Source organism: Hippopotamus amphibius, chromosome 9, assembly GCF_030028045.1.
Source record: "Hippopotamus amphibius kiboko isolate mHipAmp2 chromosome 9, mHipAmp2.hap2, whole genome shotgun sequence".
Classification (NCBI taxonomy): Eukaryota; Metazoa; Chordata; class Mammalia; order Artiodactyla; family Hippopotamidae; genus Hippopotamus; species Hippopotamus amphibius.
The window spans coordinates 49,169,006-49,193,434 of NC_080194.1; the positions used below are offsets into that span (position 1 = coordinate 49,169,006).

The 24,429-nt window shown below is 35.9% G+C and overlaps 1 protein-coding gene and 1 pseudogene across 3 annotated transcripts in view; both read left to right on the forward strand.

Moving 5' to 3' along the window:
* The window catches only part of DCUN1D5 (defective in cullin neddylation 1 domain containing 5), a 37,190-nt gene extending 24,226 nt beyond the window's left edge, over positions 1 to 12,964 (forward strand). For all 3 annotated transcript variants that reach the window (XM_057748983.1, XM_057748984.1, XM_057748985.1), the window contains one exon: positions 1,203 to 12,964. In XM_057748983.1, coding sequence (XP_057604966.1) covers positions 1,203 to 1,258 — 56 coding nt within the window. In that variant the 3' untranslated portion in view covers positions 1,259 to 12,964. The remainder of the gene's footprint in view (positions 1 to 1,202) is intronic.
* A 10,009-nt stretch (positions 12,965 to 22,973) lies between these two features.
* On the forward strand, positions 22,974 to 24,153 carry LOC130860583 (dimethyladenosine transferase 2, mitochondrial-like; annotated as a pseudogene).
* Positions 24,154 to 24,429: the final 276 nt, after the last annotated feature.

Genomic DNA, 24,429 nt, shown 5'->3' on the forward strand with positions numbered 1-24,429 from the left:
ATATGTCGTTTTAATGTTGTAAAAGATTACATAGGAAAGATACATTCCTATAAATGTAAACTGAGATTATGGACTTATTTTTGTGACGCTGAAGAAACAAAGTAATGAAGAAGGGATAACTTTATTTCTCCCTGTATATGTTGTCTTCCCCCTACTAAATGTTATAAAATTTAATATTTTTAGAAATAATACCTTACAGCAGTAAACTGGCAGCCCAAAGACTATGGCCTGCAAATGTATATTTTCTTGTGCATTTGAGTCAGCATTATAACTGAGAGATTTTGTATAAAAATACAGCTTCTGGATTTGCTTGAAAAATTAGAAAATCTGACAAAACTGTTCCTGTGTTCTTTTATAGGAATTAGGCTGGAACCAAGTAGTGGCTTATGCTGGACTTGCTTTCCGGTGTGCTGGTCCACAGTATACCAAAAACTAGGTTGCTTTTCAGTTGTCATTTATTATTATGTTGGTCTGCTATTTTTCTTACAGTAGAGAAATATGTCTATCAAAAGTGAAAGAAAAAATGAGACCACCAGAAGGTTGTGTGCTTTAAGAATAGGGCAAGCATATTTATTTGTGGCAATGAGTTTTCCTACATTTATAAAAAAATAAACAGTGTGCTCCTTTAAACTACCTATCTGACTTGTAAGTAAATGGATTTGAACCCCCTGCATTATAAAAATATCTTTTTTACAGTAGTTCATAAATCAGGTATTTATTCGGTATTTGCGTTGTATTCAGATTTATACTGGATCCTGTTACTGGAACAGTATAAGTCTCTAAAATGGCCACACCTTCAGTAAACTTAAACACTTCTTGGTGAGGTAACAGAAATACTACATTAAACACTTTACTTTTCAGATTGTTTAATAATTAAATGGCAGAAATCTGTGGCCAATTAGAAAAAGGGAGAGGTTAATATTGACTTAGTATTGGAGAGTTCATGAAACACTTAAATCTTGAGAATGAGATTTCTATGAATATCTATTGTGGAAAGTCCCTTATGTCCAAAAAAAAAAAAAAAAAAAGGATAAGAAAGCACCCATTAACCATTAAGTAGAAGAGGGAAGCTTGAAGGAAAATAACTGAAGAAGGGAAGTGTCAGTTCTCTATCTTCACCACGGAGTTTTTGGGGAGTTTGTTTTATAGTTGGAGAGATGAGTTCACTGAACTCTAATAAAAATTGCTTCTTTTATTTCTAGGGCCTGTTCTTCTTGATGAATTTGTTGAGTGGCAGAAAGTTCGTCAAACATCATAGCAAGAACTATTGTGAAGAAAATGCAAACCTTTTGATCCCTACATGTGTACAAGCTAATGAGGAAAAAAGAAAAAAACCAAAGGGGTGCATTTTCATTCATGTGAAAGACTTCTCATAGTACTTTTTTTTTCCTTTTTTTTTTAAAGGAAGTTTTCTTGTTACATGTTATGGGAATTGAGCCACACCTCTTCTGAGACTGAATATTGAAGTTTTTGTTTTGAGTTATGTTTATAACATTTATTTCAGAACAATAAAGATTCAGATTTGTGACAAAGGCCTTAAAGTGAAGACGTCCCTTGAGTGTCAGAGTGGTATTTATTTTTGTAAATTTTAATTCTTGAATTTTAGAGGTCTGTCATACTAGGAATTTGTGGAATTTTAAAGATTTTAAATAATATTTGGCAGTGTAGTCTGCTGATGGTATAGCTCATTATATGCATCTCTGCACAGTTAGAAAGAATATTTATTGGCCTTGACTTCTGAGGTAATGATTTTCTGATGCAGCTAATAAAATACATTTCTGGATATTGGAAGTGCTCCAACTTTCAGCTGTGGTTTTCTGTGAAAGCTGCCAACATATTATGCACAGACTTTATCTGAAAACTTTAGAATTAGAAAGATTTTGTCTAGTTATTGTTTTCTAACCATTAACTAGTATTGTCAGTAAGCATAAATCAGCATTGCATGTATATTCCTAATGTGGATTTTAAGTTTTCTGTATTCTATCAGTTTAAAAATTCCATTTATATTTAAAGTACAAGGTTCATATATTAATGGTCTCAAAATCAGACAACCTTATGAGAGAAATTGACCAGTATTGAAGTTGTATCATCAACATTGTTGTTGTTAGTGGCATGTATATGATCTTTTTAACTGTCATTTTGTGATTTGGGGAGTTTTCTTGACGACCCTGCTCTGCCCCACTCCAGCCTGGTCTCTTTCTCCTTTTTTTGGTCATAAGAGAACCTTAGCTCTGATATGGATTTAGTTAAAATATATATTGGAAAAAATAGAATAAGGACTCATGGGAGAACTCTGGGTGTAATTGTGCACAACTCAAGGGTGCCATTTACATTGGTACAGTTACATTGCTAATTATCACAATTTTCTGACTTGGCAATAAAACATCTTGAGGACAGGACAGCCTTTTTTCTAATTCACACTAAAGGCATCTTTTGGACTAGCAGCATGGCTGTTTGTGCATTCCTTTTCAAACCATCCAATATCCCAGTAATATGAAAACCTTGTTCACATTTACAGTCAAGTCACAACCTCAGTAACATTCCTAGTTTCATTGTATGAGTAAAGTTACTTTTCCATAATAAGAACATTTCTGTTGAGATTTAAGGTAAAGGTTGATTTTTGATGGATAGTTTATTTAATGAGTGATTACAGTAGTGATTACTTCAGGGAGAATAGCATTTTAAAGTTTTTTTTGTTTGTTTTTTTGCTTTTTGGTTAATGGGCTAAGAGAAAATGATTGCTGTTTTCCTTCTTTTAATGAAATCACTTTGTACAGCTTTGTAAAACACTGATATAATAATGGAAAATATTTTTTCCCTTAAATATCTGTTAAAGATAATTTTCTTGGACTACTCCTGCCAAGTATTAGAATCACTGAATTATTGGAACTGAGCATATTGACAGTGTTATGACATTATGAATGGTGTTTTAATATTAAATTTATTATAAGAACTGTCAGTCCTTGAACAACATGGGTTTAAACTGTGTGGGTCTGCTTACAGGCAGATTTTTTTCAATAAATATGCAGTCGACCCTCTGTATCCATGGATTCTGCATCCATGGATGCAGAACCTGTGGATATGGAGACCAACAATGGGACTTGAGCATCTGCAGGTTTTGGTAAATTCGGGGCTTCTGGAACCAGTCCCCTTCAGATACTGAGGGACAACTGTAAAGCATTTAGATTTTTAGGCATTTGAATCTTTATAATTTGACTCTTCAAGGATTAACTTCTGAACTTGAAGAATATTGCCCATTTTTATTTAATTCCAAAACATATAACTTAAATGAAATTTTACACGTTGTCAGTTTTTGGCCTGAACAAAATACTATTGTCTTTGTCATCTTCAGTGTTTGAGTGAAATAAGGAACACTCCAAACTTATAGATGACCTTTAAAGAAATAAAATATATGAAACTATTTACTTTGCTTACTTATCCAGATACTGTTAAGACTTTGAATCTGAAAATTGAAATGAAACTTACTTTTTTCTCAAGTCAACAGCCCAATTATACCCAGGCCATGCTTGCTTTACTGTCTTGCTCCTTCTAGTTCTCTTACCTTCTCAGAGTCATAACATTCACTTATTTCGGAAGCAAAATTACTCTGCCTCATTCATCTCAGGATGCGGGCTTGTCCCTTCATGTCTTTTCTTTTTTAATTTATATTTGAACATCATTTAATTTATTGGGAAACTAATGATCAAGAGGTTAAGTGGTCGTATAAGCAAAGAAGATGGTATTAAGGAGCCTGCAGCATGAAAAAGAAATTTTCTGTTGGGGATCTTCTTTTAACTGCTTAGCTTTAAGTGCCTTCCCAGAAACTCTGTTGTTAAAATTTTCAATATTACTTCATTTATATGGGATGAAATACTCCATGGTGCTTTATAATTGGAAACGACTTACTTCTTACAGAATAGCATACAGATGTTATACTACTGGAAAAAAGTAGAGCCAGGTGTTGATTCTTAACTGTGAGAGCATGGAGAGGTTGTCCCCCAACCCCTCAGAGCCAATAATTTTTAGCAAGGCATGTCTTTAGGAAATTGCCAGAGATTCAGGTAACTTACTTGAATAGGAGATAAAAATGGTGTATTGTGTACTGATCTGACTCTGTTGCAATGTTTGTCTTTTATTGTTTAACGATTTCTTTCGAATGCTTCCAGTAAAATTCTTGACATAATCCATTTTTGACAGTAATAGTATTTTTATGTGTGATGTATACTTTTTGCTGATTTGAGTTTTACTTTGTTTGAAGTACTCTAGGTTAGTGTTTCTTAAATGGGAATTTGAGGGCCTTCTATGGGAATGTTAGATTGACCCTGGAGAGTACCTCTCTTAAATACAAATAAATGCCTTTTCATCTAGTGAGCCAAAAATTTATCTTTAAAAATATTGATACCATCACTGTGTGGGGAGGTAAGAAGGAGAGTAGAATTTTAAAACAGAGTTTTTAAAGCATACAAGTTAATGTAAAGTATTAATGAAACATTTTACTTTAAACAGAGTATTTCTTCATCAAAACATGTTCTTTCTCCCTAAATGCTTATGGGAAGTTATGAAAGCATTTATTGAAATATATTACATACTCAGCTTGAGAAGCAAGTAAGAATACTGATTTTTTTTCTTTCACTGCTTTCTTGAAGTGTACTTAAAACTGTTGTGATAATTCATAATCTGATAAAGTTTTGTTCAGGCTTTCAAGGCTCCTGTAGCCTAAAGTTTTGTAGCACATCTCTCGTGCTTATCAAATGTCTAAAGCATCAAGTAAATCGGGGACATTTTAATACATAATTTAAACGCATTTCTATGTTAAACTAAGAGAAAAGGCAAAATAATCTCCTAATTATACTTCTAAAGAATTCTTAAAGAGGAATTCTCTCTTCTTGAGGTAGTATTACTTCTTGAGTGATACTGGGAATCATTGCAAGGAAAAATTTCAAAGAAGGGTTTACTTACTCTTCAGGAGAAAAGAGAAATAACAGCAAAATATCTTTGATTTCCTCAGGAAAGGCCTATCTGGATTATTAAATATTCTGGATCATATAATTTTTTAATGAATTTAGTTTTATTACTTTCATAAATATTTGTTAACAGCCAGACAAATTGCCTATAAGTAGTACTGTGGAAGCCCGAAACCAAATTTATATAGATTATAGATTATATAAAGATAAATTCCTGCCCCCAGCCTTAGATGAATTATCTCTAACTCACTATTTAATTGTAGAGACTTTTCTAGTGAACTTTTACTTCACTGGAGCAAATCTTTAGATCTTTTAAAGCACAATTTATTTACCTTTTCTCAAGTATCGGTCTGAATAAAACATTATAAATTTGCTATATCCACTTTACAGTCTTTTGTATTCTATACAGATTGTGCTTCCTTTTGCTCCTTTCCTAGATCAGTTGTTATTGGTTTGACCATTCTTTTTATTTTGTGTGCTTTGTCTGTAATTTATTAAATCTTTTATAATATGGCTTATTTTTGCATGGGTTCTGGTTTATCATGTGTTAAATATTCTTTAAAATATATCCAGTAAAAAGGTTAGACTTTAACATGAGTATGAATTCTTACCTGACAATGCCAATTTCATTGGAGCTTTGTTTTATTTATTTTATGGATCTATGGTCCATAAATATAAGAGTTATATTGAGATTTTCTTAGTTTTTCCCAAAATTATATCATTTTGAAAAAATTTTATCCTTTGCAATTTTGGTTTTCTCAGCTTTAAAGTAATAATGAAAATTGTACCACACATGATGGATTGTTTTAAGTATAAACTAAAACTGTGGATAATATGAAATATTCAAACACAGTACTTAAAGTTATTTTTAATGCTAACAAAAATAAGCAAAGTGGGTATGTATAAAACCAACTTTACCCCAAACCCAATGGTTAGTGTGTGTGTGTAAGTAAATTGAGTGTTACTGAGTATTACACATAATTTATTTTTCCATGTAGAAAATAGCTTGTGGATAAAAGTCCTTCACGTATTGTGGTGAAAAGAAAGTGTGCTTCCATATGGTTGCTGCCAGTTGCATTTGAACCATGAAAGATGAAAGACTAAATTATTTAAACTACTTGTCATTAGGGACTTAGTATTATTGTTATCAAACTTAGCAAAATTATTTTTTGTGAGTATTGGATTATGTGCAGTTAGTTTACCTTTAGTACTTTCCCTGTTTATTATGCAAATCAAATGGCTTATAGCAAGTTTATACACCGTTATTTTTAATCTACAGATGCAGAAACCTTACCTGTTTTTGGATTTATATCATTCCTTGAAACTACTTTGAATATTGAGAGAGTTTATAGAAGTAACATCAGAGGAACGTGAGTTGGTGTCCTCTTTGTCTCATCCTTGTCACTTTTAGACACATCATTTGACTTCTGTCATCTTCAGTTTTATTGTCTGTAAAATAGTGATAATAATACTTACCAGTATTGTTATGAAGTTCAAACAGGGCCCTATCCACAGCACTAAGTACATGTTGAATGAATACACCTTGTTGTTTGTTTATTTATTTATTTATTTATTTAATTTTTTTTGTTTTTATGTGGACCATCTTTTAAAGTCTTTATTGAATTTGCCACCACAATGCTTCTGTTCTGTGTTTTGTTTTGACTGCAAGGCACATGGGATCCCAGCTCCCCTACCGGGGACTGAACTGGAACCCCCACCGCCCATACTGGAAGGTGAAGTCCGAACCACCAGAGTGCCAGGGAAGTCCCATATAACCTTGATGTTTAAATAAAAAGCAGTTAGTCTGAATAGTTTTTTTTTCTAACATTTTTCCATCCTGTATAAAGTGGAATAGCTGGGATTTTGTTTTATTATACCACTTATTATTTTTTTTCCTTTTTTTTAAAAATTTTATTTATTTATTTATTTATTATTTTTGGGGGGGTACACCAAGTTCAATCATCTGTTTTTATACACATATGCCCGTATTCCCTCCCTCCCTTGACTCCCCCCTCCACCCTCCCTCGAGTCCCCCCCACCCTCCCTGTCCCAGTCCTCTAAGGCATCTTCCATCCTCAAGTTGAACTCCCTTTGTTACACAACAATTTCCCACTGGCTATCTATTTTACAGTTGGTAGTATATTATACCACTTATTATAATCTGACTTATTCATACACCTCTTGGACTAAATATTTCAATAAATCCCAAGCATCTAGTATGTTCCGAGAAGTGTTCTAGGCACAGAATAGACAGTTATTTCTGACCCTTGTGGGATTTTCATTTTAATTGATAAAATATGTTAGAAATTGATAAAATATCATATGGTGGCATGTTATTAAGTGCAAATGTCAAGGAAGAGGTATACATTGATAAAGTGATATTGAGCAGAAATCTGAAGTAAACGATTAAGCCATGTGGATAATCAGAAGAAGAGCATTCCAGGCAGAAGGACTTTAAATCTGCTGTTCTGAGCTGGTAGTCTGCTTGGTGTTTTTAAGAAAAGGCAGGGAAATCCTTGCAACTATAGTGAGCAAGATGAGAGTATTAGCCTGGATTAGAAAATGAGGTTAGACAGGTTGGATTGTGCCTGATTGTAGTTAATCACGTAGGGCATTGTAGGCCTTTCCAAAGACTTAGACTTTCATTGAGTGAAGTGGGAAGTGGTTAGGGATCTGATCAAAGCGAGGATGGAAGCCTGTAGAAATAGGAGGGTAATACAGTAATCCAGATGTGAAGTGGTGTAGTTTGAATGAGACTGAGGGCAGTGGAAATAATAAGTGGTCAGATTCTGAAAATATTTTAATAATAGAGTCAAGAGTATATGCTGATGGATTAGATGTGGGTTATGAGAAAGAAGAACCAACAATGATGCCAAGATTTTTAGCTTGAACTCTGAATGAAGGAACCATTTACTAAGATGAAGAAGACTCAGATGAGCAGGTTTGAGGACAGCAAATTGAGGGTTTTAATTTTGGATATGTTATATCCAGATATTTAAGAAACAAGATTGATAATATATAAACATATGACAGATTTAAAAGGGGGAATGCTGTTTTATTCTTGTAATGAGGCTTTTTGTTTTGGGATGGTAATACAGTTTTACATTTTAATATATCTGAAATGCTAGTTTATTTTTTTCTGGTAGTTGGAAATTGCTATTCTGATTCAATTTGTGAGTTTTAGCACTAGAGGGCAGGCTTGCCTCTAGATTGTAAAGAGCTGTGAATGGATTAATTTAGCCAAATGTATTACTGTATCTATACTCACTCCCAGTTAACGAATGGGTTCGTTTCTCAAGTGACAAATGTGCTATCATATTTCTTCCGTTGCTGGGAAAGCAAAAAATTAGACTAGTGGTTGATCTTAGTATATCTAGAATTGACAGTTGATATTTGCATATGAAGTCCAAGGAAAGGCAAATGTAGCTTACTGCAATTACATTAAGATCTTATATAGAGGGTCCACACATACATGGACATAAGAGAATTTGAAGCCAGTCAGAAGAAATGTTGGTCACGAAAACATTTATTCAGGAAATATATTGAGCTGTTAACTTTGTGTTATCAATTGTGATAGAGTTCAGGCTAGAAAGATAAGTAAAATATAGTCCCTGTCTAAATAAGTTTTGGTGTAGCATGTTATAGCACTTACTATCTTGTGCTGTATCTATTTAAATGTCTTTTTCCTTCAATAATAGGAATCATGACTCATTTATTTTTGGTACTTCCAAGTGCCCATCACAGTGCCTGGTCTTAGGTTAGTTCATAGTGTGTGGATAAATGAATGAAAACAGACAGGAAAAAAAAATAAGAACAGAGTCAGGACCGTTGCCAAAAGGCCCTATTTTCTTTTCATACTTTTTCCCTTGCAGGAAAGCCCTCCTATTAACAAACACAAAAAAGGTTATGGAGATTATTCCAACTCTCCATCTTTGCTCCCACTCCTCTTGCTAATGGTCTTCATCTCCACCCATGATCAAGAGCAGTGAGTAGAAATAACCTATGGCATTCATAGAGAATGGAAGTCTAGCCTTTTGATGGTCACCTAAGTGGAGAAGAAGGATAAATGTGGAAGATGAACAACTCCTGTCTGGCTCTTGTCAATTCAAGAAGTTTGAGGTGAAACAGCTTTCTGGAATGAGAGCACTCTTCTCCTTTTCCCACTGTTCACCCAGAAAGTTTTCCCACACAGAATCTTGCTCCCCGGTCCTTTTAGGGTCCCTACCTCTACATGCTAGTTCAATTTTCTTGTAACATGAGAATAATAGTTCCTACCTCGTAAGATTGTTTTGAGGAAGAAATAATGTATGCAGTAAACATGAGATACACTGGTGTCTGAAAAACAAATCAGACTTGGTAGGATGGATTTGTGTTCATTAAGTGTTAGTCATTATATAGTAGAATTAAATGGCAAAAGAAAGTTGATCTGCTAAATCAGATACATTTAAAAATGCAAATCTTTTGACAAATCAGTCTCTAATGTCAATGATGTAAGCTGATTTGTTTTATTTGCTCCATTAATGTGGGGCATTATGGTGAAATGGTTCTTCAAAAGGATATTAAATGTGACTAAATGAGATGATCAATTTAGACTGTACTTGACACAAAGTAATAAACACTCAGCAACATTAGCTGCTGTAGCTGTCTTTAAAAGTGGACCAATTTGGCCTCATAGGAAAGACTTTTTTTTAATGTTTATTTATTTATTTATTTTATTGGCTGCGTTGGGTCTTTTTTTTATCATTATTGGCTGTGTTGGGTCTTTTTTTTTTTTTTTTTTGCTGTGCCTGGGCTTTCTTTTTAGTTGCAGTGAGTGGGAGCTACTCTTCGTTGTGGTGTGTGGGCTCCTTATTGCCGTGGCTTCTCTTATTGCGGAGCACAGGCTCTAGGTACGTGGGCTTCAGTAGTTGCAGCACATGGGCTCAGTAGTTGTGGCTCACAGGCTGTAAAGCACAGGCTTAATAGTTGTGGCGCACGGGCTTAGTTGCTCTGCAGCATGTGGGATCTTCCTGGAGCAGGGATCGAACCCATGTCCCCTGCATTGGCAGGTGGATTCTCAACCACTGCACCACCTAGGAAGCCCTGCATTGGGTCTTCATTGTTGCATACTGGCTTTCTCTAGTTGCTGCGAGTGGGGGCTACTCTTCATTGTGGTGTGTAGGCTCCTCATTGTAGTGGCTTCTCTTGTTGTGGAGCACGGGCCCTAGGCGCGTGGGCTTCAATAGTTGCAGCACATGGGCTCAGTAGTTGTGGCTCACGGGCTGTAGAGCACAAGCTCAATAGTTGTGGCACATGGGCTTAGTTGCTCTGTGGCATGTGGAATCTTCCCAAGGCAGGGCTTGAACCTGTGTGCCCTGCATTGGCAGGCAGATTCCTTACCACTGCACCACCAAGGACTTTTTTTTTTAAAGATAAATAATTTAAAATTATAAAGCCAAAATACTATGTATGATTACATTATTTGATTCTCTTAAATCATTGTTTCAGAAATTTAAGTAGCAGGATTCTTTTCCAAAAGAAGTACTTAGAAGCACAATATTTAAAACAGAGCAAATTGACATGCTCTGGTTGAAGTTGGAAACTCTTAAGTGTTTTCCTCTCACCACCCCCACTGCCACTATCACCTCTGAGAAACCTCAAAGGAACCCCTAGCTCTGACTAGCATATTTTGAAATCCACTGCTTCCACATTTGCACTTTGGCCTGTCAAACGTGAATAAAGTAGTAGAATGAGAAAGCTTAGACTCTTCAGAAATTTCCATTTAATTCTCTACATAAAAGCCAAAATGTGGCTGATGTTGTTTCTGTATGGAATAAGATGAGATATGTTTCAGCATCACTGGAAATGTTTATACTAGTACTATAAAGTTTATGATACTTCTGTCTTAGGTTTATTATCTAGAGTTGGTCTAAAAGGAAGTGATGTGTAAGAACTGCCAAGAGAGATTTGGAATAGATTTAAGAATGAATGAATGAGTGTCTAGCTGAGGCTTCACTATGGTCCCTTACTTTTATATATAAAAAAAGAGTATAGTTACCCTTGAAGATTATAATCTTTAAAGGAGAAAGAGCTCTGTGTATAGGGATGGTGTTCATCATAAGTGTTCCTTGCTCTGTGTCCACTACATAATAAGGGCTTAATAGATGTTTATTAAATTAATGAAAACATTTACATGGCTCTCTCCTTTCAGGTAACTGAAAGTTACTTGAAAGACAGGCCATGTTTTATTTATCTTTTTGTGCCCAGTGGTAGCACATAGCCAATAAATTATAGAGTTTTTTTTACTGAATAAATGAATGAATGAATGTATACATATGTACATAAAAATTTACATACCTACATTCCCGTTAGACTAAGTTTCTTGAGGAGGGAAGAAACCATGTCTTCAGCTCTTAGCATAGTGCCTCACTCAGTAGGTTGTCAAAAATGTTTGTAGAACTGAATAGAACTGAATTTTAAATCGTACCAGAGTAGGTTCACGTAACTTGACACAGTGCCTTCTAAATAGACACTAAAATTATTTCATAATTGAAAACAGAGATCCCGCTAAGCATTTTCTGAGTGAGGGCCTGTTGAATAACATGAGCAACAAGCTGTAGGAGTTCAGAGGAGAGAGAATTCTTTGAACTGAAATGGTCAAGACAGCTTCTCAGGGTCAGTGAGACTTGATGAAGGTGAGTAGTACTTTGGTATTTTCAGAACATGAATTAGATAGCTGGAGAGGAAAGAGGCTGGGAACAGGGAGACTGTTAAGGAAGGCACAATGTGGAAGGAACCCTGGGCTTGGAGAGCACAGATCTGTATTCTGAATTCTGTTTTGCTGCTTATTGGCCATAGGGCCTTGAGATTACTGTAGTTTCCTATTCCTCTTCTGTGAAGTGGAGGTAAGGTTGTTGTTCATACTGATATTGTACTTCAAAGTGTTTGTAAAATGCTAAGTAAAACATAATGCTATGCTTTGAATGCAGTGGGTTCCAAATAAATGTTTGTTGAATGACAAAGAAAAAATGACATTGATTAATGAAAAGAATGGAAGCCCTGGAATGTCAGCTCCTGCAATCTGTCAGTAAACCTGTTGAGTCTTACGGGAAGAAAAGTAAATATGCAAAGCCACCAAATCTCATGATCAGAAGAAAGACTTTTTGGATCAGTTGGAAACTCCTATGAGACGCTAAAGTTATGTCAGAGGTGAATAAGTCATGAGCTTTTCATGCTGACGTTATTTCTAAGATTGCTGCCTTATAGAAGGAGGCAAACCACAAGATAAACGATGCAGAATAGCTTTTTGAAATAAAGCTTCCTGAAGGATGAATGCTTCGTTTGCTTTAACTGCTTGCATCTTTACTAATGAGTCATTTTTTCCCCTTAATTGTTAATTTGTTTTAAATTGGTCATAAGATGGTTACATTGAGTAGTCTAATGTTACACAATAATTGAAAGACGTTAACAGGCCACCAGCTGAATGAGGGAAAATATGATTCTTTTTGAGCTTAAAATGTGTGAATTGGTAATAGTTACCTTGGTCTATTATGTTGTAAGATTGGATTTACTGGAACTTTTCCCTTATGTTCAAAAGTCACAGCACCTTTCTTTGCCTCTGAAATACCCTGTATCTCTTCTGCCTCCTGTAGTCACTGAGGGTTTCACTCCTTATTCCAAGTATGATTATTTTAAGAAACATCCTTTCCATCCTGCCTGTCTTTGAACCACTATCAATTTTGTATATACTTTTATTAGAGTGTTGATAACACTGTATTATAACGTATAATTTACGTATTTGTTTTCTTAACTAAACTGTGATCTGGAGAGCAGGGATTGTGTATTTTTGCTTTTTATTGTTCCAGTGTTCAGAACTAGCCACAGTATAGGGAAATCACTCAGTAAATGGAACAAATGAATAAATAAACAGATAAATGAATGGTTTTGCTTACTTTAAGATGTCTATCTTTTGTCTATGTTTTTTCACTGATGGCAGAAATTCCAGTACAGCCCAATTTTTAATGTTGATCTCCTATTAAAGTTACTAAACAAATGTAAATCAAAACAAGAAATGCTTACTAAAACAATTATGACATTTTTGCCTCCAAAACTGGCACAGATTTTTTAATTGATAATATTGTGGATAAGGGTACAGGGAAACAGGAATTTTAATATTTTGCTGAAGGAAACATAAATTGGCAGATCCTTTCTAGAAGGCATTTGGCAAATATATTCAAAAGCTTTAATAATGTTCATATTCTCTCACTCAGCCATTCTATGCCTAGGAATTTGTCCTACACAATAAATTAGAAATTTGCAAAACAATTTTATATCATATTTTATAGATAGAAAAGAGAAAATAACCTAAATGCTTAACCATAGGAAATTGCTTATGTAAATTATAATATATTTATACAATGAAGTACACCATCTTGAAAAATGCATGCTGTATTATCAAAGGGAGGAAAACAGGTTTAAAGCAGTATGTACGATTGGTTACTCCAGTGTATGTGTAAATGTACAGAGAAAAGACTGTAAAGTTTTACACCAAAATCAGAAAAATAGTAGCTTCTTGGTGATAGAATTACCAGGAGTTTTAATCTTTACTTCATTCTCTGTATTGGGTCCCTGGGCCTGAGCCCCACCCCAGCTGGGGCCTCCTCTAGCATGCAGGTCCGGGCAGACCTGAGTACCACCCCCCACAAGGCCTCTGTGGGCTGTACGGGTCCCGGCCCTGAGCCCCACCTCCGCAAAAGCCTCCTGGCAGCCCAAGTGCTGCCCCTAATAGTGCCTCCTCTGGCTACATGGGTCCAGGTGAGCTGAACATCACCTCCCTCCAAGGGATCCTTTGGCTGTGCTGACCCCTGTGGGCATGCCTGTAAAGGCCTGAATCCCAGCTGGTCTGTGCTGGCACATGTGCTCTGGGCCAGCTTCAAGAACAGATGCTGGTAAGAGAAAAACACGCAGAGGTGGGCCTGACACAGCAGGTCTGGAGACCTGCCTAGAGGTCATGGCGGCCTACTAGGGAGGTGAGGATAGGCTGTAGCTCAATGTGGGGGCAAGGACACCAATAGAGGAGGCACCAGGGGATTTTTTATTTTTAGTTTTTAAAATTTTTAAATTTATTTTTGCTTTTATTTTTATTCTTATTTTATTATTTTTTATTTATTTAAAAATCTTTTTTGCTGTTGTAGTTCTGTTGTTTCATTTTCTATTTTTCTAATATTTTTATTTTTCTAATTTTATTTTTTATTCTTTGTTATTTTTCTGCTCTTTTCTGTTTGTTGTTTTTTTTTTTTTTTCTTTTTCCTTTGCCATGCCACACAGCTTGTGGGGTCTTGATTCCCAGGCCGGAGGTTGGGCCTGAGCTCCTGCGATGGGAGTGCTGAGTTCAAGCTGCTGGACTAACAGAGAATTTCAGATTCCAGGGAATATTAACCAGTATGAGGTCTCCCAGAGGTCCTCATCTCAACACCAAGACCCAGCTTCACCCAACTGCCTGCAAACTCCAGTGCAGAATGCCTCAGGCCAAACAACCAGCAAGACAGGAACACAGCCCCACCCATCCAAAAAAAAAAAAAAAATAGTAAGATGACAAAAAATATGATACAGACAAAGCAACAAGGTAAAAACCTACAAGACCAAATAAATGAAGAAGAAATAGGCAACCTACCTGAAAAAGAATTCAGAGTAATGATAGTAAAATGTTCAAGAATCTCAGAAATAGAATGGAGCCATGGATCAAGAAAATAACAGGAAATGTTTAACAAAGACCTAGAAGAACTAAAGAACTAACAGTGATGAACAACACAGTAACTGAAACGAAAAATACACTAGAAGAAATCAATAGCAGAATAACTGAGGCAGAAGAATGAATAAGTGAGCTGGAAGATAAAATGGTGGGAATAACTGCTGAGGAGCAGAATAAAGAAAAAAGAGACCCAGTCCCAGAGACCACTGGGACAACATTAAATGCACCAACATTAGAATTACAGGGGTCTTAGAAGAAGAAGAGAAAAAGAAGGGGTCTGAGAAAATATTTGAAGAGATTATAGTCTAAAACTTCCCTAACATGGGAAAGGAAATAGCCACCCAATTCCAGGAAGTGCAGAGAGTCCCATACCAGATAAACCCAAGGAGAAACCACTGAGACACATATTAACCAAACTAACAAAAATTAAATTCAAAGAAAAAATATTAAAAGCAGCAAGGGAAAAGCAAAGAATAACATACAGGAGAATTCCTATAAGGTTAACAGATGATTTTTCAGCAGAAACTCTGCAGGTCAGAAGGGAGTGGTGGGGTATATTTAAAGTAATGAAAGGGGAAAACCTACAACCAAGATTTCTCTACCCAGCAAGGATCTCATTCAGATTTGATGGAGAAATCAAAAGCTTTACAGACAAGCAAAAGGTAAGAGAATTTAGCACCACCAAACCAGTTTTACAAACAAATGGTAAAGGAACTTCTCTAAGTGGGAAACATAAGAGAAGAAAAAGACCTACAATAACAAACATAAACAATAAAGAAAATGGTAATAGGAACATACATGTTGATAATTACTTTAAATGTAAATGGATTAAATGCTCCAACCAAAAGACACAGACTGGCTAAATGGATACAAAAACAAGACCCATATATATGCTGTCTACAGGAGACCCACTTCAGACCTAGGGAAACATATAGAGTGAAAGTGAAGGGATGAATAAAGATATTCCATGCAAATTGATATCAAAAGAAAGCTGGAGTAGCAATACTCATATCAGATAAAATAGACTTTAAAATAAAGACTGTTACAAGAGACAAGGAAGGACACTACATAATGATCAAGGGATCAACCCAAGAAGAAGATATAGCAATTATAAATACACACCCAATATACAAGCACCTCAATACATAAGGCACATGCTAACAACCATAAAAGGGGAAATTGACATTAACACAATAATAGTGGCAGACTTTAACACCCCACTTACACCAACGGACAGATTATCCAGACAGAAGATAAATAAGGGAGGACAAGTTTTAAATGACACAATAGACAAAATAGACAATATTTATAGTACATTCCATCCAAAAGAAGCATTATACACTTTCTTCTCAGGTGCACACAGAATATTCTCCAAGATAGATCATATCTTTGGTCACAAATTAAGCCTCGCTAAATTTAAGAAAATTGAAATCATATCAAGCATCTTTTCTGACCACAATGCTATGAGATGAGAAATCAATTATAGCAAAAAAAAAAAAAAAACCTAAAAAACACACATGGAGGCTAAACAATATGGTACTAAGTAACCAAGAGATCACTGAAGAAATCAAAGAGGAAATCAAAAAATACACAGAAACAAAGGACAAAGAAAACACAATGAATCAAAACCTATGGGGTGCATCAAAAGCAGTTCTAAGAGGGAAGTTTAGAGCAATACAATCCCACCTCAAAAGGAAAAAAAAAAAGAAAAATCTCAAACAATGTAAGCTCACACCTAAAGCAACTAGAGAAAGAAAAACAAATGAAACCCAAAGTTAATAGAAGGAAAGAAATCATAAAAATCAGAGTGGAAATAGAAAATATAAACAGACAAATCACAAGTAATGAAATTGAAACTACAATTAAAAATCTTCCAACAAACAAAAGTCCAGGACCAGATGACTTCACAGGTGAATTCTATCAAACATTTAGAGAAGAGCTAACACCCATCCTCAAACTCATCCAAAAAATTGCAGAGGAAGGAACACTCCCAAGCTCCTTCTATGAAGCTCCCATCACTCTGATACCAAAACCAAAGATATCACAAAAAAGAAAATTACAGACCAATATCACCTGATGAACATAAATGCAAAAATCCTCAACAAAATACTAGCAAACAGAATCCAAAAACACATTAAAAGAATCATACACCATGATCAAGTGGGATTTATCTGAGGGATGCAAGGATTCTTCAATACACAAATCAATCAGTGTGATACACAATATTAACAAATTAAAGAATAAAAACCATATGATCATATCAAGATACAGATAAAGCCTTTGACAAAATTCAACACAAAGTGAGCTTAGAGGGAAACTACCTCAACATAATGAAGGCAATATACTCCAAACCCACAGCAAACATCATGCTAAAAGGTGAAACACTGAAAGCACTTCCTCTAAGGTAAGTAAGAAGACAAGGATGTGCACTCTCACCACTATTACTCAAAATAGTTTTAGAATTCTTAGACATGGCAATCACAGAAGAAAAAGAAATAAAAGGAATACAAACTGGAAAAGAAGTAAAACCGTCACTGTTTGCAGATGACATGATACTATACATAGAAAATCCAAAAGATGCCTACTAGAGTTAATCAATGAATTTAGTAAAGTAGCAGGATACAAAATTAATGCACAGAAACCTCTTGCATTCCTATGCATTAACAACAAAAAATCAGAAAGGGAAATTTAGGGAACACTTCCATTTATCATTGCAACAAAAAGAATAAAGTACCTAGGAATAAACCTACCTAAGGAGGTAAAAGACCTGTACTCACAAAACTATAAGACACTGATGAAAGAAATGAAAAATGACACAAACAGATGAAGAGATACACCATGCTCTTGGATTGGAAGAATCACTGTGAAAATGACTATACTACCCAAAGCAACCTACAGATTCAATGCAATATCTATCAAATTACCAATGGAATTTTGCAAGAATTAGAACAAAAAAATTTACAATTTATATGGAAACACAAAAGACCCTGAATAGTCAAAGCAATCTTGAGAAAGAAAGAGCTGAAGGAATCAGTCTCCTTGACTTTAGACTATACTATAAAGGTACAGTAATTAAGACAGTATGGTACTGGCACAAAAACAGAAATATAGATCAATGGAACAGGATAGAAAGTCCAGAGGTAAACACATGTACATATGGCCACCTAATCTATGACAAAGGAGGCAAGAATATAGAATGAAGAAAAGACAGTCTCTTCAATAAGTGGTGCTGGGAAAATGAATGAAATTAGAATAATCTCTAACACCATACACAAAAATAAACTCAAAATGGATTAAAGACCTAAATGTAAGACCAGACACTATAAAACTCTTAGAGGAAAACACAGGAAGAGGAAAATGCACAAACAGATCTTGTGATCTCTTTGACATAGATCACAGCAAGATCTTTTTTGACTCACCTCCTAGAGTAGTGAAAATAAAAACAAAAAGAAACAAATGGGACCTGATTAAACTTAAAAGCTTTTGCACAGCAAAGAAAACCATAAATGAGATGAAAAGCCAACCCTCATAATGGGAAAAAATATTTGCAAATGAAGCAACTGACAAGGGAGTAATCTGCAAAATATACAGACAGCTCCTGCAGCTCAATATAAAAAAAAGCCAACCCAATCAAAAAATGGGCAGAAGACCTAAACAGACAATTCTCCAAAGAAGACATACAGATGGCCAAGAGGCATATTAAAAGATGTTCAACATCACTAATTATTAAAGGAATGCCAATCATAACTACAATGAGGTATCACCTCACACCAGTTAGAATGATCATCATCGAACAATCTACAAAAAATAAATGCTGGAGAGGATGTGGAAAAAAGGAAACCCTCTTGCACTGTTTGTGGGAATCTAAACTGATACAGCCACTATAGAGAACAGTATGAAGTTTCCTTAAAAAACTAAAAATAAAACTACCATATGACCAAGCAATCCCATTCCTGGGCGTACATCTGGAGAAAACCATAATTCAAAAAGATACATGCACACCAATGTTCATTGCAGCACTATTTACAATAGCCAGGACATGGAAGCAACCTAAATGTCCATTAACAGATGAATGGACAAAGAAGATGTGATACATATATACAATGGAGTATTACTCAGTCATAAAAAGGAAGAAAATGGGGTTATTGGTAGAGACATGGATGGACCTAGAGACTGTCATACAGAGTGAAGTAAGTCAGAAAGAGAAAAACAAATATTGTATATTAATGCATATATGTGGACTCTGGGAAAATGGTACAGATGAACCTATTTTGAGGGCAGGCATAGAGACGCAGACATAAAGAATAGACATGTGGACATGGTGGGGGATGAACTGGGAGATTGGGGCTGACATATATATACTACTGTGTGTAAAACAGATCGCTAGTGGGAACCTGCTGTATAGCACAGGGAGCTCAGCTCAGTGCTCTGTGATGACCTAAATGGGTGGGATGGGAGGGAGGTCCAAGAGGCAGGGGATATATGTATTCATATAATTGATTCATTTTGTTGTACAGTAGAAACTAACATAAGATTGTAAAGCAACCATACCGCAAAAAAAAAAAAACCCAAAAAACAAAAAAACCCCAATTGTCACTCTGAAGAACTGGGAGCAAAAACAGGGTGTTGGGAGCAAAAACAGGGTTTTGGGAGCAAAAGCAGGGTACTGTGTATGCCCCCTGCACTCAACACCACCAAAGGGGTGGACAAATCACCTAAGCCATACCTCCAGCCCTACCCCTGGACCCGCCCCTACCCTCACCCCATATAGGCAACCAGCTTGTCCCACCTTGTGAGTAAGGGAAACTGTTACTTGTTTTTACTGCCCCCCTTGCTGCAGCAGGGGCCCCAATAAAGCTTTGCTTGAATTTCTTGTCTGCCCTCTTATCAATTTCTATTGATTGGGGAAGGCCAAGAACCCTGCTCAGTATCATCTTTCCTCTCCAGATTCTCTCAAAATCTAGTGTGCTCTCATAGAATACAGTGACCTGATCCTAGCATTCAAAGAACCTCAGAAACTGAACTTGACCTTGAAAGTCAGTGCTGAAGACAATGCAGGATTTGCCTGTGTACCCCTCTGGCTTATTCAGACTCTGCTTGAATATTTTCTGTAGTTTGTTCTTACTACCACAAAAGGAATCCCATTGTGTCTGAAACAACTGTCATTTCAAGTATTTCCTGAGACCCTAACTATATTACTCTGTGGCTTCTGTGGATTGATTCTGGTTTTGTCCTAGGTACTGAAATTCCTCTTTTCCACATGACAGACTTCCAGATATTTGAAGACAATAATACCCATCATGAGTCTCTTATTTTCCAGGTTAAAAATTCTAGTTTCATGTAATATTTGTCTTTATCTGACTTACTTCACTTAGTATGACATTCTCTAGGTCCAACCATGTCACTGCAAATGGTAATATTTCAATTCTCTTTTATGGCCAAGTAATATTCTATTGTCATATATATATATATATATATTATACCATATATATATATCTCACAGCTTTTTAAATGTTGATGGGCAGTTGGGTTGTTTCCATGTCTTGACTATTGTAAACAGTGCTGCTATGAACATTCGTATGCATATATCTTTTCAAATTACAGTTTTCATCTTTTCTGAAGATGTCTAGGAGTGGGATTTCTGGATCACATGGTAGCTCTACTTTTAGTTTTTTGAAGGAATCTCCATATTGTTTTCCACAGTGGCTGCACCACTTACATTCCCACAAACAGTATAGGAGGTTTCCCATTTCTCTGCACCCTCTCATTTATTATTTACTATTTGCAGACTTTTTGATGATAGCCATCTGACTGGTGTAAAGTGATACCTCATTGTGGTTTTGATTTGCCTTTCTCTAATAATTAGTGATGTTGAGCATCTTTTCACGTGCCTGTTGGCCATCTGTATGTCTTCTTTGGGAAAATGTTTATTTGGGTCTTCTGCCCATTTTTTGATTGTGTTGATTTTTTCCTTTTTTTTTTTTTTTTTTTTTGATATTGAGCTGCATGAGCTGTTTGCATATTTTGGAAATTAAGCCCTTGTTGGTTGTGTCCTTTGCACATGTTTTCTGCCATTCTGTAGGTTATCTTTTCATTTTGTTTATGGTTTCCTTTGCTGTGAAAATACTTATGTTTGATTAGGTCCCATTTATTTATTTTTGCTTTTATTTATTTTGCCTTAGGAGACTGATCTAAGAAATTATTGCTGTGATTTATGTCTGGGAATGTTTTGCTTATGTTCTTTTCTAGGAGTTTTATGGTGTCATGTCTTGTACTTAGGCCTTTAAACCATTTTGAGTTTATTTTTGTATATGGTGTGATGGAGTGGTCTAATTTCATTAATTAACCTGTAGCTGTCCAGCTTTCCCAACACCACTTGCTGAAGAAATTGTCTTTTCTCTATTGTATTTTCTTGTCTCCTTTGTTGTAGATTAATTGATATCACTTATATGTGGAATCTAAAAAATAATACAAATAAATCTATATACAAAAAAAACCAGACTCACAGACATAGAAAACAAACTTACCAAAAGGGAAAGAAAGGGAGGAGGGATAAATTAGGAGTATGGGATTAACAGTTACAAACTATTTAATACTATACATAAAATAGATAAGCAACAAGGACTCACTGTATAGCACAGGGAACTATATTCAATACCCTGTAATAACCTATAATGCAAAATAATCTGAAAATATATACGTATACAAGTAACTGGGTCACTTTGCTATATACACGAAACTAACATATTGTAAATCAACTTTACCTCAGTAAAAAAATTCTAGTTTCTTTAATGTTTCTCATATAACGGTTTTTGTTATGAGGAATTAAACTGGCCTTTATTCCTGATACAGCCTATTTGTACATTTGCACTTCAGTGACTTTGCACATGCCATTCTTCTGCCTGCATTACCCTTCATCCCTTTATCTATGCACTGAATTACTCATTCTTTAAGGCCCAACTTAAACCCTGTCTTCTTCCAGCCAAAATTTTAACTGTGTCCTCTGTGCTTCATAGATGCTTTACTATATTTTACACACTGTTTATTACAGTGATTTCTATACTGTATTCTATTTTTTACATATCTGTGTGTTCTGTGATAGCTGGGACCTTTATTGACTTGTCCACAGTGCCTGGTATATTAGGGACATACATAAATAAGTGATTGAGTGAATGAATGAACATATTTTCTAGCATATAATTTGGCTTCTGGTATACAGTAGCTGCTCAAGAAGTATTTATTGAAGAATAAATGAATTTATGGATGAGCAAATTAATATACATTGCTTCAATGATCTTTGAGTTCCCTTAAAATAGTGAACCTAAAAACAAACAAAACTCCAGCTTGATACAACCAGCTCAGGGTGTAGAGGACTGGTTACTCCCCTCATTCTTGAAACTATCTTCTTTTTATTTCAGATTTACATTCACATTAACAGAGAGGAGAGAAACTAAACTACAGTTTAAGCAATTGTAATTTCTCTCTGTACTCAATGTGACATTCTCCATCAGTCATCCCTGCCTTCCTCCAGTCTCGTACCCTGAACCTAACTAAAGAAGTCCCCCGCAATCTCCACCGTCTGCAGTTTATACTGAGCTTTTGCCCTCTGGCACTGCTCTTAGCTGTCTGAGACATTCTTGCTTTTGTTTTTCACTTTCGTGCTTCCTCCTGTCTTTCATGCTTGTCTACGTAAAACATGCTTGCCTCCTTGTCTTCATTATAACTGACCTGCTTATAGTGTGGTAACTTCATTTTCAAGATTCTAACATTTATGAAACACCTTTCCTTAACATAAATACGTTTATCATCTGTAAGATTTAAAGAAAAGTGATTGTTTAGAAATCCTGTTATGTTTTAAAGTGATGTAAGCTTCCTAAAAAATAAAATCTATGATTTAATGCAGTACAGATTTATGTGTAGTTTGCCCAGAACTAGTTAGAATGTTATTTCCTTCCAATTTATTAAAATACAAATGGCTTCAATACCTTCCATATGTTGTCTATCTAAGCAAATGTCTATGGATACAGGTGGCAGTAACTGAATGGTTCAAGATAGAGGAGAAACAGGAATATAGACTGTAGTTTTCTGTGTGGAAGTGATGGAAAAAGGCAAAGTGAAGTGACACTAGCTATTGTCATAAGCGCCATGAGGTGTCTATCGTGTCTTTGATTAGAAAAAGGCATGAAGAGCGTGTTTACTTCCGCCGGCCTGGTCCGTATGGAGTTCGTCGACGATGTAACGGCCCTGGGTGACACTGGGACAGGCCTTAGAGGGTGAGAATGTGGGTCCCAGGGGCGGAACTTCCCTCACGGCTGGGCGCTTTTGCCTCTTTAAGTCCGGATCAGCGAGGCGGAAGGACGTCCTGGCGGGGACCTGCCCTGGCTTGTCTGACTTCTACCCGCAGCTGCTGCCTAGTGTGGACTTGGGGAAACCGTCCTCGCGTGTGCACCGGTGCCGCTCAGAGCCCAAGCGGTACAGAACCAGTGCAAGAGTGGCTGAGACCTTGGTGCGGATCCCGCAGGGGAAACGAAGATCTTGCCAGCTGTTCCTGGAGTGCAAGCCAGGTCCTGGAATCCTGACTCGAGCACTGCTTGAAAGTGGTGCCAGAGTGATTGCCCTTGAAAGTGACTGGACTTTTTATTCCACAATTGAAGTCCCTAGGAAAAAAGTTGGGTGGAAGACTAGAAGTGATCTACTGTGACTTCTTTAAACTGGATCCTAGAAGTCGTGGAATGCTAACACCTCCCGTTATGACTGAAGATATGCTTTCTCAGTATTTGGGAATAGAAGCACGGCCTTGGTCAGAAGGTGGTTTTTGTCATTCAGTAAAATGCTCCTTTAAAAGTAATTGGGATCTTACCAACTAAAAATGAGAGAAATACACTTTGGAAACTTTTACATGACCTATATTCCTGTACTTCTGTGTATTAATATGGGTGAGTAGGACTAAATATGTTTATTACTGAAAAGGAATGCCAGAAACTAACGGCAAATCCCCCCAATCCAGGCTTGTATCAAGCATTAAGTGTGCTCTGTCAAATAGCTTGTGGGATTAGGCTCCTTCATATGGAAACTTGCTGATCATTTGACACATATACCTCAGATGGGCAGCTGGAAAAGCAAAAGCACAGGGAATCATTAGAAAAAAACCCGTGTTTTATTCAACTGACTCATAGAAATTTATTTACAGGAAGCTTAACACCTTTTAACTATGATGTATTTTCTCACATTAAGGCAGTGTTTTACGAAATGCAATGCCAAGCTAATAGACTCTTTACATTCATTGAGTCCAATTGATGGAATGCATATTTTGAAGCAAATTAAAAAAAATAAAGATGTGAAAGTTATAAATACGTACCCTGAAGATTTTCAGCACCTTTTTGAAACCACAGAGTGTTCCATATAGATGATACCCATAAGTGGCTATATGATGACTTCATGGAAGATGTAGTCATGTAGAGAAATGGACTGCTAAGACATTAACTGGATCTGTTTATTTATTTGGAAATTATGACACAAATGAAAAAGAACTGAGTTTGAAAAGCTCACATCCTTTCAACAGAAGATAACTGTTGTTTTGCACAACTAGGCAGATCATTTCTTCTGCCATTTGAGACCATTAGTGTATTGGATAAAACAGTGGCTGCTATTTTATTCAAATTGAATAAAATGAAAACCAGTTAGAAAAAGAAAAAGGCATGAAGAGCAGTCAGTAGGGCTAAGGAAAAACAGGAA